We start from the raw sequence: 16,470 nt of genomic DNA on the forward strand, positions 1-16,470 counted from the left end.
TCCATGGCTTTACCGCTCCCTCGCTCTGTGACCTCTTGCACATCCCATAATATGATAATTTTACATAATGTTTGAAAGTGAGGTAGTTCAATCTGAAGCCAGGGTGTTAAATTTAAGCAAAGGAAATTATGAAGGTATGAGGGGAAAATTTGCTGAGGTGGATTGGGAAAATACATTAAAAGATATGGCAGTACATAGGCAATGGATAGTCTTTAAAGAAATATTACATAGTTTACAGCAACTATGCAGAGAGGCTTCAGGGTGATTTGGACAGGTTGAGTGAGTGGGCTAATACATGGCAGATGCAGTATAATGTGGATAAATGTGAGGTTATCTACTTTGGTAGCAAAGACAGGAAGGCAGATTATCTGAACATCTATAAACTGAGAGAGGGGAATATGCAGTGAGACCTGGATGTTCTCGTTCACCAGTCGCTGAAGGTAAGCATGCAGGTGCAACAGGTGGTAAAAAAGGCAAATGGTATGTTGGCCTTCATAGCGAGAGGATTCGAGTACAGCTGAGTATTGCTGCAATTATACAGGGCCTTGGTGAGGCCATACCTGGAATATTGTGTGCAATTTTGGTCTCCTTATCTGAGGCAGGATGTGCTTGCTATAGAGGGAGTGCAATGAAGGTTTACCAGACTGATTCCTGGTATGGCGGGACTGATGTATGAGGAGAGATTGAGTCGGTTAGGATTATATTCGCTGGAGTTCAGAAGAATGAGGGGGAGTCTCATAGAAACCTATAAAATTCTAACAGGACTTGACAGGGTAGATGCAGGAAGGATGTTCCCGATGGTGGGGGAGTCCAGAACCGGGGTCATAGTCTAAGAATACGGGGTAAACCTTTCAGGACTGAGATGAGGAGAAATTTCTTCACCCAGAGAGTGGTGAGCCTGTGGAATTCGCTACCACAGAAAGCAGTTGAGGCCAAAACATTGTATGTTTTCAAAAAGGAGTTATATATAGCTCTTGGGGTGAAAGGGATCAAAGGATATGGGGGGAAATCGGGAACAGGTTACTGAGTTGGATGATCAGCCATGGTCATAATGAATGGCAGAGCAGGTTCGAAAGCCCGAATGGCCTACTCCTGCTATTTTCTATGTTTCTATATACATTCCTTCAAGGCACATAAACCCCAAATGTAAAGGCAGTCAGCTGTGGATAACAAAGGAAGTTAAGGATTGTATAGCATTAAAATAAAAGGCCTATAAAGCTGCCAGAAATAGTAGTAAACCTGAGGATTGGGAGGATTTTAGAATACAGCAAAGGAGGATGAAGAAACTGATAAAGGGAGAATAGAATATGAATGTAAACTAGCAAAAAACATAAAAATGGACAGTAAAAGCTTCTATAGGTACGTAAAAAGGAAACCTTTGGCTAAGACAAATGTGGGTCCATTACAGGCACAGTCAGGAGAATTTATAATGGGGAATAGAGAAATGGCAGAGAAGCTAAATGATTACTTTGTGTCTGTCTTCACTGGGGAAGATACAAGAAATCTCCCAAAATGATAGATCCAAGGGATTAGGGGGAATGAGTAATTGAAGGAAATTAGTAAGGAGGTAGTATTGGAGAAATTAATGGGGCTGAAGGTTGATAATTCCCCAGGTCCTGATATTCTACATCCCACAGTGTTGAAAGAGGTAGCTATGAAGATAGTGGATGCATTGGATATCATCTTCCAAAATTCCATAGATTCTGGAGCGGTTCCTGCAGATTGGAAGGTCGCAAGTGTCGCCCTGCTATTTAAGAAGGGAGGGAGAGAGAAAACAGGGAATTACAGACCTGTTAGCCTTCTATCAGTTCATGAGAAAATGCTAGAATCTATTCTAAAGGATGTGATAAATGGACACTTGGATAATAATGATCTGATTGGACATAGTCAACATGGATTTCTAAATGGGAAATCATGTTTGACGAACCTGCTGGAGTTTTTTGAGGATTTCACTAACAGAATTGATAAAGGGGAGTCAGTAGACATGGTATACTTGAATTTTTGGAAGGCTTTTGATAAATTCTCCCACAGGAGGTTGGTTAGTAAAATTAAAGCACATGGGATAGGAGGAAATATACTGGCATGGATTAAGGATTGGTTAACAGGCAGAAAGCTGAGAGTCGGAATAAATATGTCATTCTCGGGTTGGCAGGCTGTGACTAGTGGGGTACCGCAGGGATTCAGCTGTTCACAATATATATCAATGATTTGGATGTGAGGACCAAATGTATTATTTCCAAGTTCACGAATGACACAAAACTATGTGGGAATGTGTGTTGTGAGGAAGATGCAAAGTGGCTTCGAGGGGATTTGGACAGACTTAGTGAGTGGGGAACAACATGGCAGATGGAATATAATGTGGAAAAATGTAAGGTTTTCTACTTTTAGTAGGAGGAATAGATGGGTGTCCTTGTCAATAAGTCAACAGTTAACATGCAGGTGTAGAAAGCAATTAAGAAGGCTAATGGTATGTTGGCCTTTATCACAAGAGGATTTGAGTACAGGAGTAGTGAAGTCTTGCTTCAATTGTATAGAACCTTGGTTAGACCGCACCTGGAGTACTGTGTGCTGTTTTAGTTCCCTTAACCTAGGAAGGATATTGCCATAGAGGGAGTGTAATGAAGGTTCACCAGACTTGTTCCCGGGCTGGCGGGTCTGTGCTAGGAAGAGAAATTGGGGAAACTGGGCCTATATTCTCTCGAGTTTCGAAGAATGAGAGATGATCTCATTGAAACCTACAAAACACTTAAAAGGGATAGACAGGGTAGATGCAGCTAAGGTGTTTCCCCTGGTCGGGGAGTCTAGATCCAGGGGACACAGTTTCAAAATAAGGAGGAAGCCACTCAGGACAGAGATGAGGAGAAATTTCTTTACTCGGAGGGTTGTGAATCTTTTCAATTCTCTACCCCAGAGGGCTGTGGAAGCTCAGTCATTGAGTAAGTTTAAAGCAGAGATCAACATATTTCTAAATACAAATGACATGAGATATGAGGATAATTTGGGGAAAAGGCATTGAAGTGGATGATCAGCCAAGATCATATTGAATGGCAGGGCAGGCTCGATGGGCTGAATGGCCTACTCCTACTCCAAAGTTCCTAACCCTCTTTAGTAAGAAGAAATTGTTTCCAGTCTCAGAAGGGTCAGTAAGTGATGACACAGATTGAGGGTAATTGGTAAAAGAGCCAGAGGTGAGATGAAAAACATTTGTGATTTGAAATACATTACCTGTTGGAAGCAAATTCAGTAGTAACTTTTAAAAGAGATATATAGTTGAATTGGAAAAGTTTGCCAGACGATGGGGAAAGGACAGGAGAGTGGGGCTAAATTGCACAGGTCTTTCAAAGAGCTGGCATGCGTATGATTGGCTGAATGGCCTCATTCTATGATCTTATGAGCTCTGCTTTCCTCCAATTCTGGCCTCTTACTCACTAATGAGCTGCTCACTAATGCTCAGTTTGGGCTCCACCAGGACCATTCAGCTGCCGAGCTTGTTACAGCCGTGGTCTAAACCTGGATAAAAGAGCTGAATTCCAGAGGTGAGTGACTGCTCTTGACATCAGGGCAATATTTGACCGAGTGTGCCAGTAAGTAGCCCTTATAAAATTGAAGTCAACCAGAACAGGACAAAAAAAAATCTCTGGCTGGAATCATATTGAGTACAAAGGAAGGTATTTGTTGGAGGCCAAATCATAGCCCCAGGATATCGCTACAGGAATTCTTCAGTACAGTGTCCTAGGCACAACCATCCTCGGCTGCTTCATCAATGACTTTCCCTTCATCAGAAGTGGCGATGTTCACTGCGCAATGTTCAGTCACATTCGCAACAGCTCGGATAATGATGCAGTCTGTGCATGCATACAGCAAGACATATGCAACATTCAAGCTTGGGCTGATGTGTGGCATGGATGTTACTTTCCACTTAAGTGCCAGACAATGACCATCGCCAACAAAACAGCATCTAACCATCTCCCCTTGACATTCATAGTCGAATCCCCCACCATCTACATTGACCAGAAACTTAACTGGACAGCCACATACTGAAGCTACAAGAGTAAGTCAGAGGCTGGGAATTCTGCAGCGAGTAACTCACCTCCTGTCTCCCCAAAGCCTGTCCACCACCAACAAGGCACAAGTCAGGAGTGTGATGGAATACACTCTACATGCTTGGATGAGTGACGCTCCAACAACACTCAAGAAGCTCGACACCATCCGGGATAAAGCAGCCCGCTTGATCGGCACCCCATCCACCAACTTTAACGTTCACTCCCTCCACCACCGACGCACAGTGGCAGCAGTGTGCACCATCTGCAAAATGCACTGTATCAACGCAGCAAGGCTCCTTCCAAACCTGTTAAACTCGACTGCCCAGAAACACAAGGGCAGATATATGGGAACACCACCACTTTCAACATTCTCTCCAAATCACACACTATCCCGACTTGGAAATATATCGCCGTTCCTTCACTGTCACTGGATCAAAATCCTGCTACTTCCTCCCTAACAGCATTGTGGGTGTAACTGCACCACATGGGCAGCAGCGGTTCAAGCAGGTGGCTTACCACCACCATCTCAAAGGCAATTACGGATGTGGAATAAATGCTGACTTTCCAGTGATGCTCAGATCCCATGAATGAATGAAAAAAAGAAAGAAACTAGAATTGTTTGTTCTGAATTTCTATTCTGTACTGTCTTTTAAAACTCCTTTTACAGGGTATTAGAAGGGGAGGAATTGCATACGGGGAACTCTCAGCAAACATCACATCAAAATCTGACAGACTTACTCAATAAATCAGGAGCTGAATAACATTGGCTTTTTAATATAGAAGGAGAAATGTTTTAACCAGTTACATGGCCTGAAGAAACATTGCATCATTCACTGCTGGGAGAAATGGTACACGCGCTCTGCGTGTGGATGAGGTTTGAACTGATCATCCAACCTGGAGATACACACGGGCACTGGCACCACGGATAAACCGTGGGAATGTGGGAAGGGATTCAGTTCCCCATCAAAGCTGGAAACTCATCGGCGAAGCCACACTGGGGAGAGGCCGTTCACCTGCTCAGTGTGTGGGAAGGGATTCTCTCAGTCATCCTACCTTCTGTCACACACAAACGAGTTCACACTAGGAAGAATCCGTTCAATTGTTCCGTGTGTGGGGAGGGATTTAATCGCCCATCCAAACTACTGACACACCAGCACATTTGCACTGGAGAGAGCCCATTTACCTGCTCCATGTGTGGGAAGGGATTCGCTAATTCATCCGACCTTCTAACACATCAGCGAGTTCACACTGAAGATAGACCTTTTAAATGTTCTGACTGTGAGAAGACCTTTAAAAGTAAAAGGGATCTGCTGGCACACAGAGTTCACACTGGGGAGAGGCCATTCACCTGCTCCATATTTGGGAAAGGATTCACTCCGTCACCCTCCCTGCTGATGGCGAGTTCACAAGTGACTGCAGGGGCTGCTGTTACTGCTGCTGTTAATCACAACCAGGACTGAATCATGTTCATTCTGATAGTTTGGGTTTGTTTCTGCTGGTGTTAATAATCCATATAAATGGACTGCTGTTTAATATCCTGAATAAATATCAATTAGCATGCAAAGCTAAGTTTTAAATGCATTGTAAATTTTTAACTCACTTGGCTGGAGCTCAGAAGGGACAATCTGGGGGGAGGATCGTACGGCAGGAACAGAACTTCAGCCTGGACACAGTCCTTCAGGGCACACTGAGAGGGACAAATGGCACTTTGTTGTTTCTTGTCTTTCTTCATGACAGTATGACCGTAAAGTCTCGTGCGGGTTAATCCTGAGGCTTGTAAGAAATGTGTCCCAGCTGCTCTCTTCCATGCTTCCGAGCTCCTAGGTGCAGAACAGAAGGTGCCTTTACAGTTGAGTTTGGAGTCAGGAAGAACAATGATGAATATTGAAAACGTGTTGTCAAATCAGAGATTGTTGTAAAACTGCAATCTGTTCCTGAATGAAAATGAAACGGCAGGTTTAAATTTCCAGTCTGAAAGTGACTGTGGTAATTATTCTACCAAGCTTTAATGTGTTTGTAGTATAGTCCTGAGTCTACCAGTTTAAGATGTGTTAACTTATTAAAATAAAACTCTTTTAAAATAAATTGATTGAAGACTGCATTAATATCATAGAATGGTCTCATTCTGTGCTATAACCATTCAGCCCATTTTGTCTGTGCTGGCTTTCTGAAGTACCAGGTTTCCTAGTGCCACTCCCCCACCTTCTCCCCGTAGCTCTGCACATTCTTCCTTTACAGATAATAAATCTATTCCCTCTTGAATGCCTCAGCTGAAACTGTGTCCACCAGACTCTCAGGCAGTGCATTCCAGATTCCATCCACTCAGTGCATAAAAAAGTTTTTCCTCATGTCATCATTGCTTCTTTTGCCAATTACTTTAAATCTGTGCCCTCTCATTCTTGATCCTTTCATGAGTGGGAAGTTTCTCTCTATCCACTCTGTCCAGACCGCTCATGATTTTGAATACCTCTATAAATCACCTCTCGGCCTTCTCTCCTCCAAGGAAAATGGGCCCAACTTCTCCACATAACTGAAGTTCCTCATCCCTGGAACCATTCTCATCAATCTTTTCTGCACCCTCTCTAAGGCCTTCACCTCCTTCCTAAAGTATGGTGCCCAGAACTGGATGCAATGCTCCAGTTGAGGCTGAACCAGAGTTTTATACAAGTTTAACATAACTTCCTTGCTTTTATACTTTGCGCTGCTAGATAAAGCCTAGGATGCTGTAAGCTTTATTAATCACATTTTCAACCTGTCCCACCATCTTCAATGACTTGTACGTATATACACCCAGATCCCTCTGCCCCTGCACTCGTTTTAGAATTGTACCCTTTATTTTATATTGTTTCTCCGCCACCTTTCTACAAAAGTGAATTGCTTCACATTTCTCTGCATCGAACTTCATCTGCCACTTGTCCACTCTTTCCGCTAACTTGTCTGTCCTTTCGAAGTGCCATACTATCCTCCTTGCAGTTCACAATGCTTCCAAGTTTCGTATCATCTGCAGATTTTGAAGTTATGCCCTGTACACCATGATCTAGGTGTTAGGACCAGGTGAGAAAGGGTCTAGGGCTCCCTCAGCCTTCAGCTGGTCTTACCGTAACAGGGTTTAATTTTAAATGCACTGTTTGTTTTTTTAGCTCCCCCTTAGTGAATCCTTGCTCATTAACTTCCAATTATAAGGCAAAGAAACTAGCCAAATAGGGTTTCTTAGGCTTAAAGAAAAAAGGTTGAACTTGGGGTTTCTCTCTTGGGGTTCATGTGTCTTCAGTGGCTTTGGAGTTCTGTGAGAAAGAGAGAGAGAGCCAGATAGGAGAGGTTGTGGTGAGCCAGCCAAGAGGTCTTTTTCAGTCCAGGAGCAAACCAATTTTCCCAATTCAAACTCTTTGTACAATTCAGAAAAATCCAGGTTGCTGACTCGCTGGTCTGACCACGTCTGTTTGTGGATTCTCTTGTCTTAGCCGACCCTGGAATGTCTCCTCTTACACACAATACCTGGTGCTCAATGTCCATTGTGGGTTAAATTGGAGCATGGAATAGCCCTTTTGTCCCTCCAAATGTTATGCAAATGTTTTTTCCAGCCATGGCTGATCTGTTTAACAAGTCATTTCCTCGCTCCAGCAAGTTTAAAATCAATGTTCATATGACAAAATTAATATGCCTCATTCTTGGCAGATTGGGGGGCTCTGCATGACACCTCCACACCCAGCGGAATGAAATGCAATTTGAGAAAAGCGCATTTCATTAAAAAGCATTGAGAGAGAAAGCATAAGATACAGGAAAAAGCATGCGTCTCTCTCTCTCTCATATTCACATTCATTCATAAATTATTACAGCCTGTCTTTTCTTGATAGCAGTGTTGCTTTAAACTGCCCTTTTTGGCATCCCAATAAACCTGTCGTTCTTTGGGGAAGTTTTCTTCAGTTTGTCCATTTTCATGACTGCCTCTGCTCTTTGTTCCTGTTGAGGGCTGCAAAAAGGTGGTGGGTGCAATTTAATTAGCCCTAAGTTGGAATTCTTTTGCGTAGGACAGTCAGTCGTGGGCGGGGTCTATCCACAACACACTCTCAGTGCTTTGCTAAGTCATGCAAAGGCTTTTGACTTCAGGGAATAGAATCATGGAAAGTTTAAGGCACAGAAAGAGGCCACTTGGCCCATCGTGTCTGTGCCGGCCAAAGAACAATCCACCTATTCTAATCCCACCTTCCAGCATTTGGTCTGTAGCCCTGCACATGAGGTGCATATCCAGACTCCTTTTGAATAAGTTGAGGGTTTCTGCCTCAACTACCCTTTCAGGCAGTGAGTTCCAGACCCCACCACCCTCTGGGTGAAAAGGTTTTTCCTCATCTCCTCTCTAATTTTTCTACCAATAACTTTAAATCAATGCCCCCTCATCACTGACCTCTCTGCTAAAGTGCATAGACCTTGCATCTCCACTCTATCCAGTCCCCTCAAAATTTTGTACATTTCAATCAGATCTCCCCTCAGCCTTCTCCGTTCCGAGGAGAACAACCCCAGCCTATCCAATCTTTCCTCATAGCTGCATTTTTCCAGTCCTGGCAACATCCTCATAAATCTCCTCTGTACCCTCTCTAGTTCAATTACATCCTTTCTGTAATGAGGTGACCAGAACGGCACATAGTTTGTGGTCTAACCTATGAGTTATACAGTTCCAGCATAACATCTAAAATAAAAACAAAATACTGCGGATGCTGGAAATCTGAAATAAAAACAAGAAATGCTGGAAATACTCAGGTCTAGCAGCATCTGTGGAGAGATGAGCAGAGTTAACGTTTCAGGTCAGTGACCCTTCTCCAGCATAACCTCCCTGCTCTTGTATTCTAAACAGGATGGGTGGTTCTCTTTTTTTTCCTGATGGGGGGAGGTTTCTTTGCTAATCTCCCTTTGTCCTCTGGGACACTCCTGCCTGCAGGTATTTGTGCAGACTCCACTGCACTCCCCTGTGGCACTTCGACTAGGTGAAGCATCACTGTCTTGGTTTCTCTGCCCCCTAGAGGTCTTCCTTTGCCTCTGCAAGTTCCTGTAAATGCTGTTAGCAACTCTGGTGGGGTGCTTCTAGTGTCTGCATTTACATAGGAAGTGGGGTCTAACTTTTCAAATTTTTCGGGGTTGGCTGACCAGACAGTAGGGGTTTTTAATCCAGGATTCCTCCCAGACTTCCTTTAACCTGTCCTCTTGGTTGCTTTTACCCCTTCCCTTTCTACCCTTTTCCAGCCATGTGTCTGCCTATCCCCTTTTGTTCTCAGCAGGGGTCCCTTACAGTTCACCAGCCATCTGCTGGAGGGTCCTACTAACACCGGTACAAGACTTAGGGGTGCAGGTTTCACTGTAGGTTGAGGTTTCCACTCAACCTGGCACATGTGGCAACTCTTGCAGTACTCCACCACATCTTCGTGGAGTTTTGGCCAGTCAAACTGCTGTCTTATGTGGGCTTTGGTTTTTCATATACTGGCATGTATAACCACAGTAGTCTCGTGGGCCCTTCTTAATATTTCTCTCCAGTATCTCTGCGGCACCACTGACTGGTGAACTATTGTCCACTCCTTGCTCTCAGGTCTGTGAGGAGAACTCCATTTCCTCATCAGTACCTCATTCTTTAAATAGTAGCCATCAGAGACTCCCTCTGCTTCACTTTCAGACTGGGCAGCTTGTGCTCACTCTCGCAATACTGGGTAGGCTCGCTGAGCCTCAGCTCGGGAAAATTTATATAATTCATTCCCTGGGTCTTCTAACTTTCCAAAGAAAGTCTCAGATAGACAGTCCTCAGTCACCTGCCTGCAGTGCCAATTCAGTCTCCTCTGAGGGAGCCAATTTGATCATGGCCTGATTCGTTACACATTCAGGGAAACTGCAGGAACACTGTCTCCTGCCTCTGCCCTGTCTCTCTGACCTCCTGCGATCTTTCTTTCACTACTAGGGGGCTACCACCTTCACCCCCGCCAGATCATTACCTAGGAGCAGGGTACTAATTCATATGTCCTGTGGATGGCATTTTTTGTCAGTTCATAATTTGATGAACTCTCATCTGGCAACAGGGAATAAACCTCATGGGCTTTTCCAGTTAGCTTGCTTTGTAATAAGAGGCCAAGTCTCAGCTGGCCATTTTAGCTGCCTTACCAGTTTCTCAAAAGACACAAAAAAGACTTTCACGTCTCTCCCATTGAATTTTGGGATTAATTGAGATAGTTTTAGCAAATTTGTACCCAGCATATTGGCCATGCTTTCACTGGGGTTACTCCGTCACCCCCTCATTAATTCAAGCCACTTCAACTCTTTTTCTTCACATTCTTTATGGAAGGTTCTTTCTCTCCTCTCTCTCTTTGTCTTCACATTCCTTCTGGAAGGCTCTTTCTCTCTCTCTCCTGTCTCTTTCCCTGTCTTCTAATTCAAGTTTCCTTTGTTCTAATTGTATCTTTATTGGCAATACCCTGTCGGAGTCTACTTCTAACTCTGTTGCTGCTTCAGATTTAAGGGAAATGTGATTGATCACTGCCTTAGGAGTTCAGACTTCCTAGCCTTGCCACGTACAGTGATCCCACACTGCTCAGCCATTTTTCTCAGCCCCTCCATAGACAGTGCTTTTAACTTATCCCAAGTTACTTCACCATGGCTTGGAGAGCTACTAGCTTCAGTTGCAGACATGTTGGTATTCAAGCACACAAAACCACAAGAAAACCTGTATTGGAATCTTCCTCTTTTTTGACTGGGAACAATTCGGCTTCCCACCTCCAATTCCTCTCGTTTGTGGGTAAAATCCAGGATGGTAGCACCCAAATTTCTATTATGACCAGGTGAGGAAGGGGTCTAAGGTTCCCTTTCGGCATTCACCCGGTCTTACTGTAAAAGGGTTTAATTTTAAACACACTGTTTTATTTAGCTCCCCCTTAGTGAATCCTTGTTCACTAACCTCCAATTATAAGGCAAAGAAACTAGCCAAACAGGTTTTCTCCAGTTTAAAGAGAAGAGGTTGAACTTTATTAAAGTTTAACTCTAATTTGGTTAACACCTATGGATATGTAGCACGCCCACGCTAGCATGCATACACGATACACACGCAGATAGAGACAGAAAAGAGCAGAAGAAATTAAGTGGAAAGGTTTGAGGCACTATCTGAAGATTTTTTTGGTTACTATTCTTCGAGCTCGCTGTGGAGTCCTTGATTGTAGATAAGTCTTTCTTTTCGTTGGGGCCCAGTATTCTTAAACCTTGTTCGATGTAGAAGACTTTTCCCTCTTGAGTTTCATGTGTCTTCAGTAGATTTGGAGTTCCATGAGAAAGAGAGGGTTAGCTAGACAGGAGAGGTGTTTTTTCAGTCCAGGAGCAAACAGTCTTTCCCAGCTCAAACTCTTTGTATAATTCAGAAAAACCCAGGTTGCCAAACAGATTAGTCATGTGACTAGCTGGTCTGACCACGTCTGTTTGTGGATTCTCTTGCCTTTGCCAACCCTGGAATGTCTCCACTTGCACACAATACCTGGTGCTCAAAGTCCATTGTAGGTTAAATTGGAGCAGGGAATAGCTCCTTTGACCCTCCAAGCACTGTCTGTTATGCAAATGTTTTTTCCAGCCATGGCTAATCTGTTTAACAAGCCATTTCCTTGCTCCAGCAACAGTTTAAAATCAATGTTCATATGACAAAATTAATATGCCTCATTCTTGGCAGGTGGGAGGTCTGCATGACATAGGTCATTAATATATATCGAGAAAAGAAAGGGTTCTAGCACTGACCCTGGAGAGCTCCACTACAAACCTTTCTCCAGCCCGAAAAACATCCATTAACCACTACTCTTTGTTTTCTGTCACTCAGCCATTTTCATATCCATATTGCTCCCATCCCTTTTATTCCACGCGCTACAAGTTTGCTCACAGGTCTATTGTGTGCCATGTATCGAATGCCTTTTGAAACACCATATACACCACATCAACAGCATTGCCCTCATCAACCATCTGTTACCTCTTCAAAAAACTCCAAATTAGTTAAATATGATTTTCCCTTAAGAAATCCATGCTGCCTTTCTTTAACCTGCATTTGTCTATGTGACTAATAATTTTGTCTGGAATTATTTTTTTCTAGAAGTTTCCCCAGCACCGAATTTAAACTCTAGTTGTTGGGTTTATCTTTACACCCTTTTCTGAACAAGGCTGTAAGATTTGCAATTCTCCAGTCCTCGGGCACCACCCCTGAGTCTAAGAGAGGCTGCAAAATTATGGCCAGTGCCTCTGCGATTTCCACCTTAACTTTCCTCAGTATCCTTGGATGCATCTTATCCGGTGTTGGTGTTTTATCCACTTTAAGTACAGACAGCCTATCTAATCTGTTCTTTATCAATTTTAAAGCCTTCAAGTGTCTGAATTACTTCCTCTTTCACCATTGCCTGGGTTGCATATTCTTCCTTGGTAAAGACAGATGTAAAGTATTCATTTAAGCCCTCAGTTATGCCCTCTGCCTCTATGTGCAAATCCCCTTGGTCCCCACTCTTCATTTTAACAGTGATTTTTCTATAGACATGTAAATAGTAACTTTGGGATTCCCTTCATTGTTAGCTGCCAGTCTCTTTCCAAGCTCTCTTTGCTTCTCTTGTTTGCTTTCTCACTTCCTGTCTGGACCTTCTATATTTGGTCTGATTCACAATAATATTTTCTACCTGGCACCTATCATAAGCACACTTTTTTTTATCTTTAATCTTTACCTCTTTTGTCATCCAGGGAGCTCTGGATTTGTTTGCCGTACCTTTCCCCTTCGAGGGAACGTGCCTTGACTGTGCCCGAACGATCTCTTCTTTGAAGGTAGCCCATTGTTCAACTGCTGTTTTTCCTGCCAACCTTTGACTCCAATTTATTCGCCCCAGCTCCATTCTTATCCCATTGAAATTGACTTCCCCCAGTTAGTTATTCATGGTCTAGATTGGTCTTTGTCCTTTTCCATAGTCAGCCTAAACCTTTGATACAATGATCACTGTTCCCTAAATGATCTCCTACTGATGCTTGATCCACTTGGCCCACCTCATTCCCAAGAACCAGGTCTAGCAATGCCTCCTTTCTCATTGGATCAGAAACATACTATTGTAGAAAAATTTCTTGAACACACGCTAGGAACTCTTGCCCCTTACTGCCCTTTACACTACTACCATCCCTGTCTATGTTTGGATCATTAAAGTCCCCCATTATAACCACCTGAGAATTTTTGCACCTCCCTGTAATTTCCTTGCAAATTTGTTCCTCTGTATCCTTCCCACTAGTTGGTGGCCAGTAGACAATACTGAAGAATGTAGCTGCACCTTTTTTTTTATTCCTTAGCTCTAGCCAAATTAATTCTATCCTCGACCCCTCTGGGACATCCTTTTTCTCCAGCACTGCAATGCTCTCCTTAATCAATACCACCACCCCTCCCCCTTTATTCCCTTTCCTATCTTTCCTGAACACCTTGTATCCAGGAATATTTAACACCCAGTCCTGCCCTTCCCATGCCCCTGCCAATCTGGTTTAAACAATCCCCAACAGCAGTAGCAAATCTCCCTGTGAGGATATTAGTCTCAGTCCTGTTAAGAAGTAATCTGTCCATCCTGTATAGGTCCCACTTGCCTCACAAATCTGATTCCCTCTCTCCTTCACCAATTCTCCAGCCACATATTCAATCGCTCAATTCTCCTTTTCCTATGCTCACTCACATGTGGGACTGGGAGTAATCCTGAGATTGCTGCTTTTGAGGTCCTGCTTTTTAATCTTCCTAGCTCCCTAAAATCTGCCTTCAGGACCTCCATTCCCCCTTCCTACCTTAATAGTTTTTAATGCCCTTATCTTTCCAAAATTATCTCACCAGCCTCCGATGTAATTAATCTCTAGTTTTTAAGCCTACAAGAACACCTGTTGCTGTTTATTTGACAAATAAAATGCAAATGTTTAAACCCTAATAACAAAAACACTTGCTCCGGTCAGGTGGGAGTTGAACGGTGAGACCTGCCCACTCCCCTCATGACATGGCCATACCACTATGTAGACCTGCCCAGTGGTGCTAGTTCTCGGGTATCCCTGTCCCATAGTTCCAGGCGCTGAGTATCTCTGTCCAGCAGTGCAAATTCCTGTGTATACTTGCCCCCCCCTGGGTGCGAGTTCCTGTTTATACCTGCCCTGCAGTGCTATTCCCTGTATCTATCTGCCCCTCAGAGCTGGGTTGGCATCCTTCCATCTACGAAAGATGATGGACATGCAGCAAACAATTCATTTCGGTGGGGTGTCTTCTCTTGATTCACCTTTGCTGATGGCTGTGAAGGCCAATCCTTGGAAGGCAGGTTTGCCACAAGTGCTGCATGTGAAGCTGCCAAGTGATGCTGAGAGTTGTTTTTGACATTGGCACCTGTTGCCAAGCTGCTGTAGCAACTGGTCATTGTGGTAGTGCACACCAGCCCACAGGATGTGTTGCCATTTCCCTCTTTCGCCAGCTAGTGACTCCCAAGTGCGAAGTTGACATTTAGGGCCTTCATGTTATGCTTGCAAGCATCCTCCAAGCGGAGCTTTAGGTGCCCCACTGGTCGTTTGGCCCCAGCTGCCTCACCATACAGAAGGTCCTTGGGTATGCAACCATCTTTTATCCTGGTGTCCGATCCACCAAAGCCACTTCTGTTTGATTACTGCCAGCACACTTGGGAGGACTGCCACATTTGTGATTTTTGTCCTGCCAGGATATACCCATAATGCGCTGAAGACAGCAAAGGGAAAAATTATTGAGCTTCTTTTCCTGGTAGCTGTAAGTTGCCCATGTTTCACAGCCATACAGTAAGGTGCTGAGAACACAGGCCTTATAAACTATCAGCTTGGTCTTAAGGGTCAGCTTGGTGTTATCCCATGCACGTTTCGCAAATTGGCCAAAAGTGGTAGCTGCTTTCACTATGCATGTATCATGCTCTGCATCAAGGGACAGATTGTCTGGTAGCAGAATTTGCTAACCATTTCCAGTGGGGGGGTGTTTAGTGTGAACAGGGGTGGAGATGCAACAACTTGTCCCATGATCACAGTTTTCTTGAAGCTTATAGTCGAGGAGAACAACTTATAGGCACGGGAGAGACAGTCAAGGAGTCTTTATAGTTGAGTTTCTGTGTGGGCGATTAGCACAGCATCATCAGCACAGAGGAATTCTCTGATCAGGACATGATGTGTTTTTGTCTTTGATTTCAGTCTTGATAGATTGTAGAGCTTGCCTTCTGACCTAGTGTGCAAGTAGACTCCTTCCATATCTGCAGGGAAGGCAATGGTCAGGAGCATGGAGAAGAAGCTGCCGAACAGAGTGGGGGCCTAGGACACAACCCTGTTTCACTCCATTCTTCACTCTGCAACTGTTGGAAGTGGAGCCATCAAACTGTACAGTGCAGTGCATGTTGTCATGGAAGGAGCGGATGAGACTGAGGAGCTTCGGTGGACAGCCAATTTTTCTCAAAATCTTGTAGAGCCCTGCTCTGCTGACGGTGTCGAATGCCTTAGTGAGATCTACAAAAGTAAAGTAAAGGGGTGTACGCTGTTCCCTACACTTCTCTTCGCTGGATAAGGAGAAGATCATATCCACAGTAGATCTGCCAGCATGGAAACAGCACTGCGCCTCCAGGTACATTCAGTCTGCAAGTAAATGGAGCCTTTTAAGTATGAACCTAGTAAAAGCCTTCTCTGTGACACTAAGGAGTGAAATGCCCCTGTAATTGTTGCAGTCTCCTCTGTCATCTATCTTTGTATAGTGTGATGATTTTGGCATCGCGCATCTTTCGTTGAGTAGCGAATGAGAAAGTGATAAAGGTGTGGCAATAGATGGGACTTTCCGTACTTGATCAGTTTGGCTGGGATTCCATCCTTTCCCGGTGCCCTTCAGTCGCTAGGTGGTCTATGGCCTTCTCAAGCTCCAGTAATGAGGGTTCTTCATCCAACTCATCCAGGACTGGAAGTTATGGGAGAGCATCGAGCACAGACTGGGAGATGTCCAACTCAAAGGACTATAGCTCGCATTAGTGTTCAGCCCAGTGGGATATCTGTTTACTTCTGTTGGTGAGGACTTCAGGAGAGCAACTTTGGTGAGGCAGGGCCAAGCGCCCTCTTGATTCCTTCATACATAGCTCGTAGATTTCCTTTGTCACATGCAGTTTGGATTTCTTGACATAATCTGATCCAGTGTTTGTGCAGCATCTCCCTCTCCTGATCGGCTGTCTTGACTACTTTCAGGTCATGCAGTGTCTTAGCTGTTGGGTTTATGTTGTGCATCATGTAGGCTTTTTTTTTGCATCAATGACTGATATCGTCTCAGCTGAGTAGGTCTCAAACCAGCCCTTGTTGCGGATTCCGTCTGTACCAAATGATGCTTCTGCTGATAGATAGATGATTGAGCTTACTGACTTCCAAGCTTTATCAATGCTGGCATCGATGCTTC

At 44.0% G+C, this 16,470-nt stretch overlaps 1 protein-coding gene across 5 annotated transcripts in view; it reads left to right on the top strand.

Annotated features, from left to right (window-relative positions):
- LOC137351834 (zinc finger protein 664-like) overlaps positions 1–16,470 on the top strand; it is a 39,843-nt gene that overhangs the window by 2,252 nt on the left and 21,121 nt on the right. Inside the window, exon 3 of one of the 5 annotated variants that reach the window (XM_068016733.1) lies at positions 3,470–6,076. The exons of 2 other annotated variants lie outside the window; for them this stretch is intronic. In XM_068016733.1, the coding sequence (XP_067872834.1) occupies positions 4,982–5,503 (522 nt within the window). In that variant the 5' untranslated portion in view covers positions 3,470–4,981 and the 3' untranslated portion in view covers positions 5,504–6,076. Of the gene's footprint in view, positions 1–3,469; positions 6,077–12,770; positions 12,852–16,470 lie in introns of those variants that run through there. 2 more of the 5 variants (XM_068016736.1, XM_068016734.1) reach the window with 2 other exon arrangements.

The sequence above is a fragment of the Heterodontus francisci genome, chromosome 36 (genome assembly GCF_036365525.1).
Source record: "Heterodontus francisci isolate sHetFra1 chromosome 36, sHetFra1.hap1, whole genome shotgun sequence".
NCBI lineage: Eukaryota > Metazoa > Chordata > Chondrichthyes > Heterodontiformes > Heterodontidae > Heterodontus > Heterodontus francisci.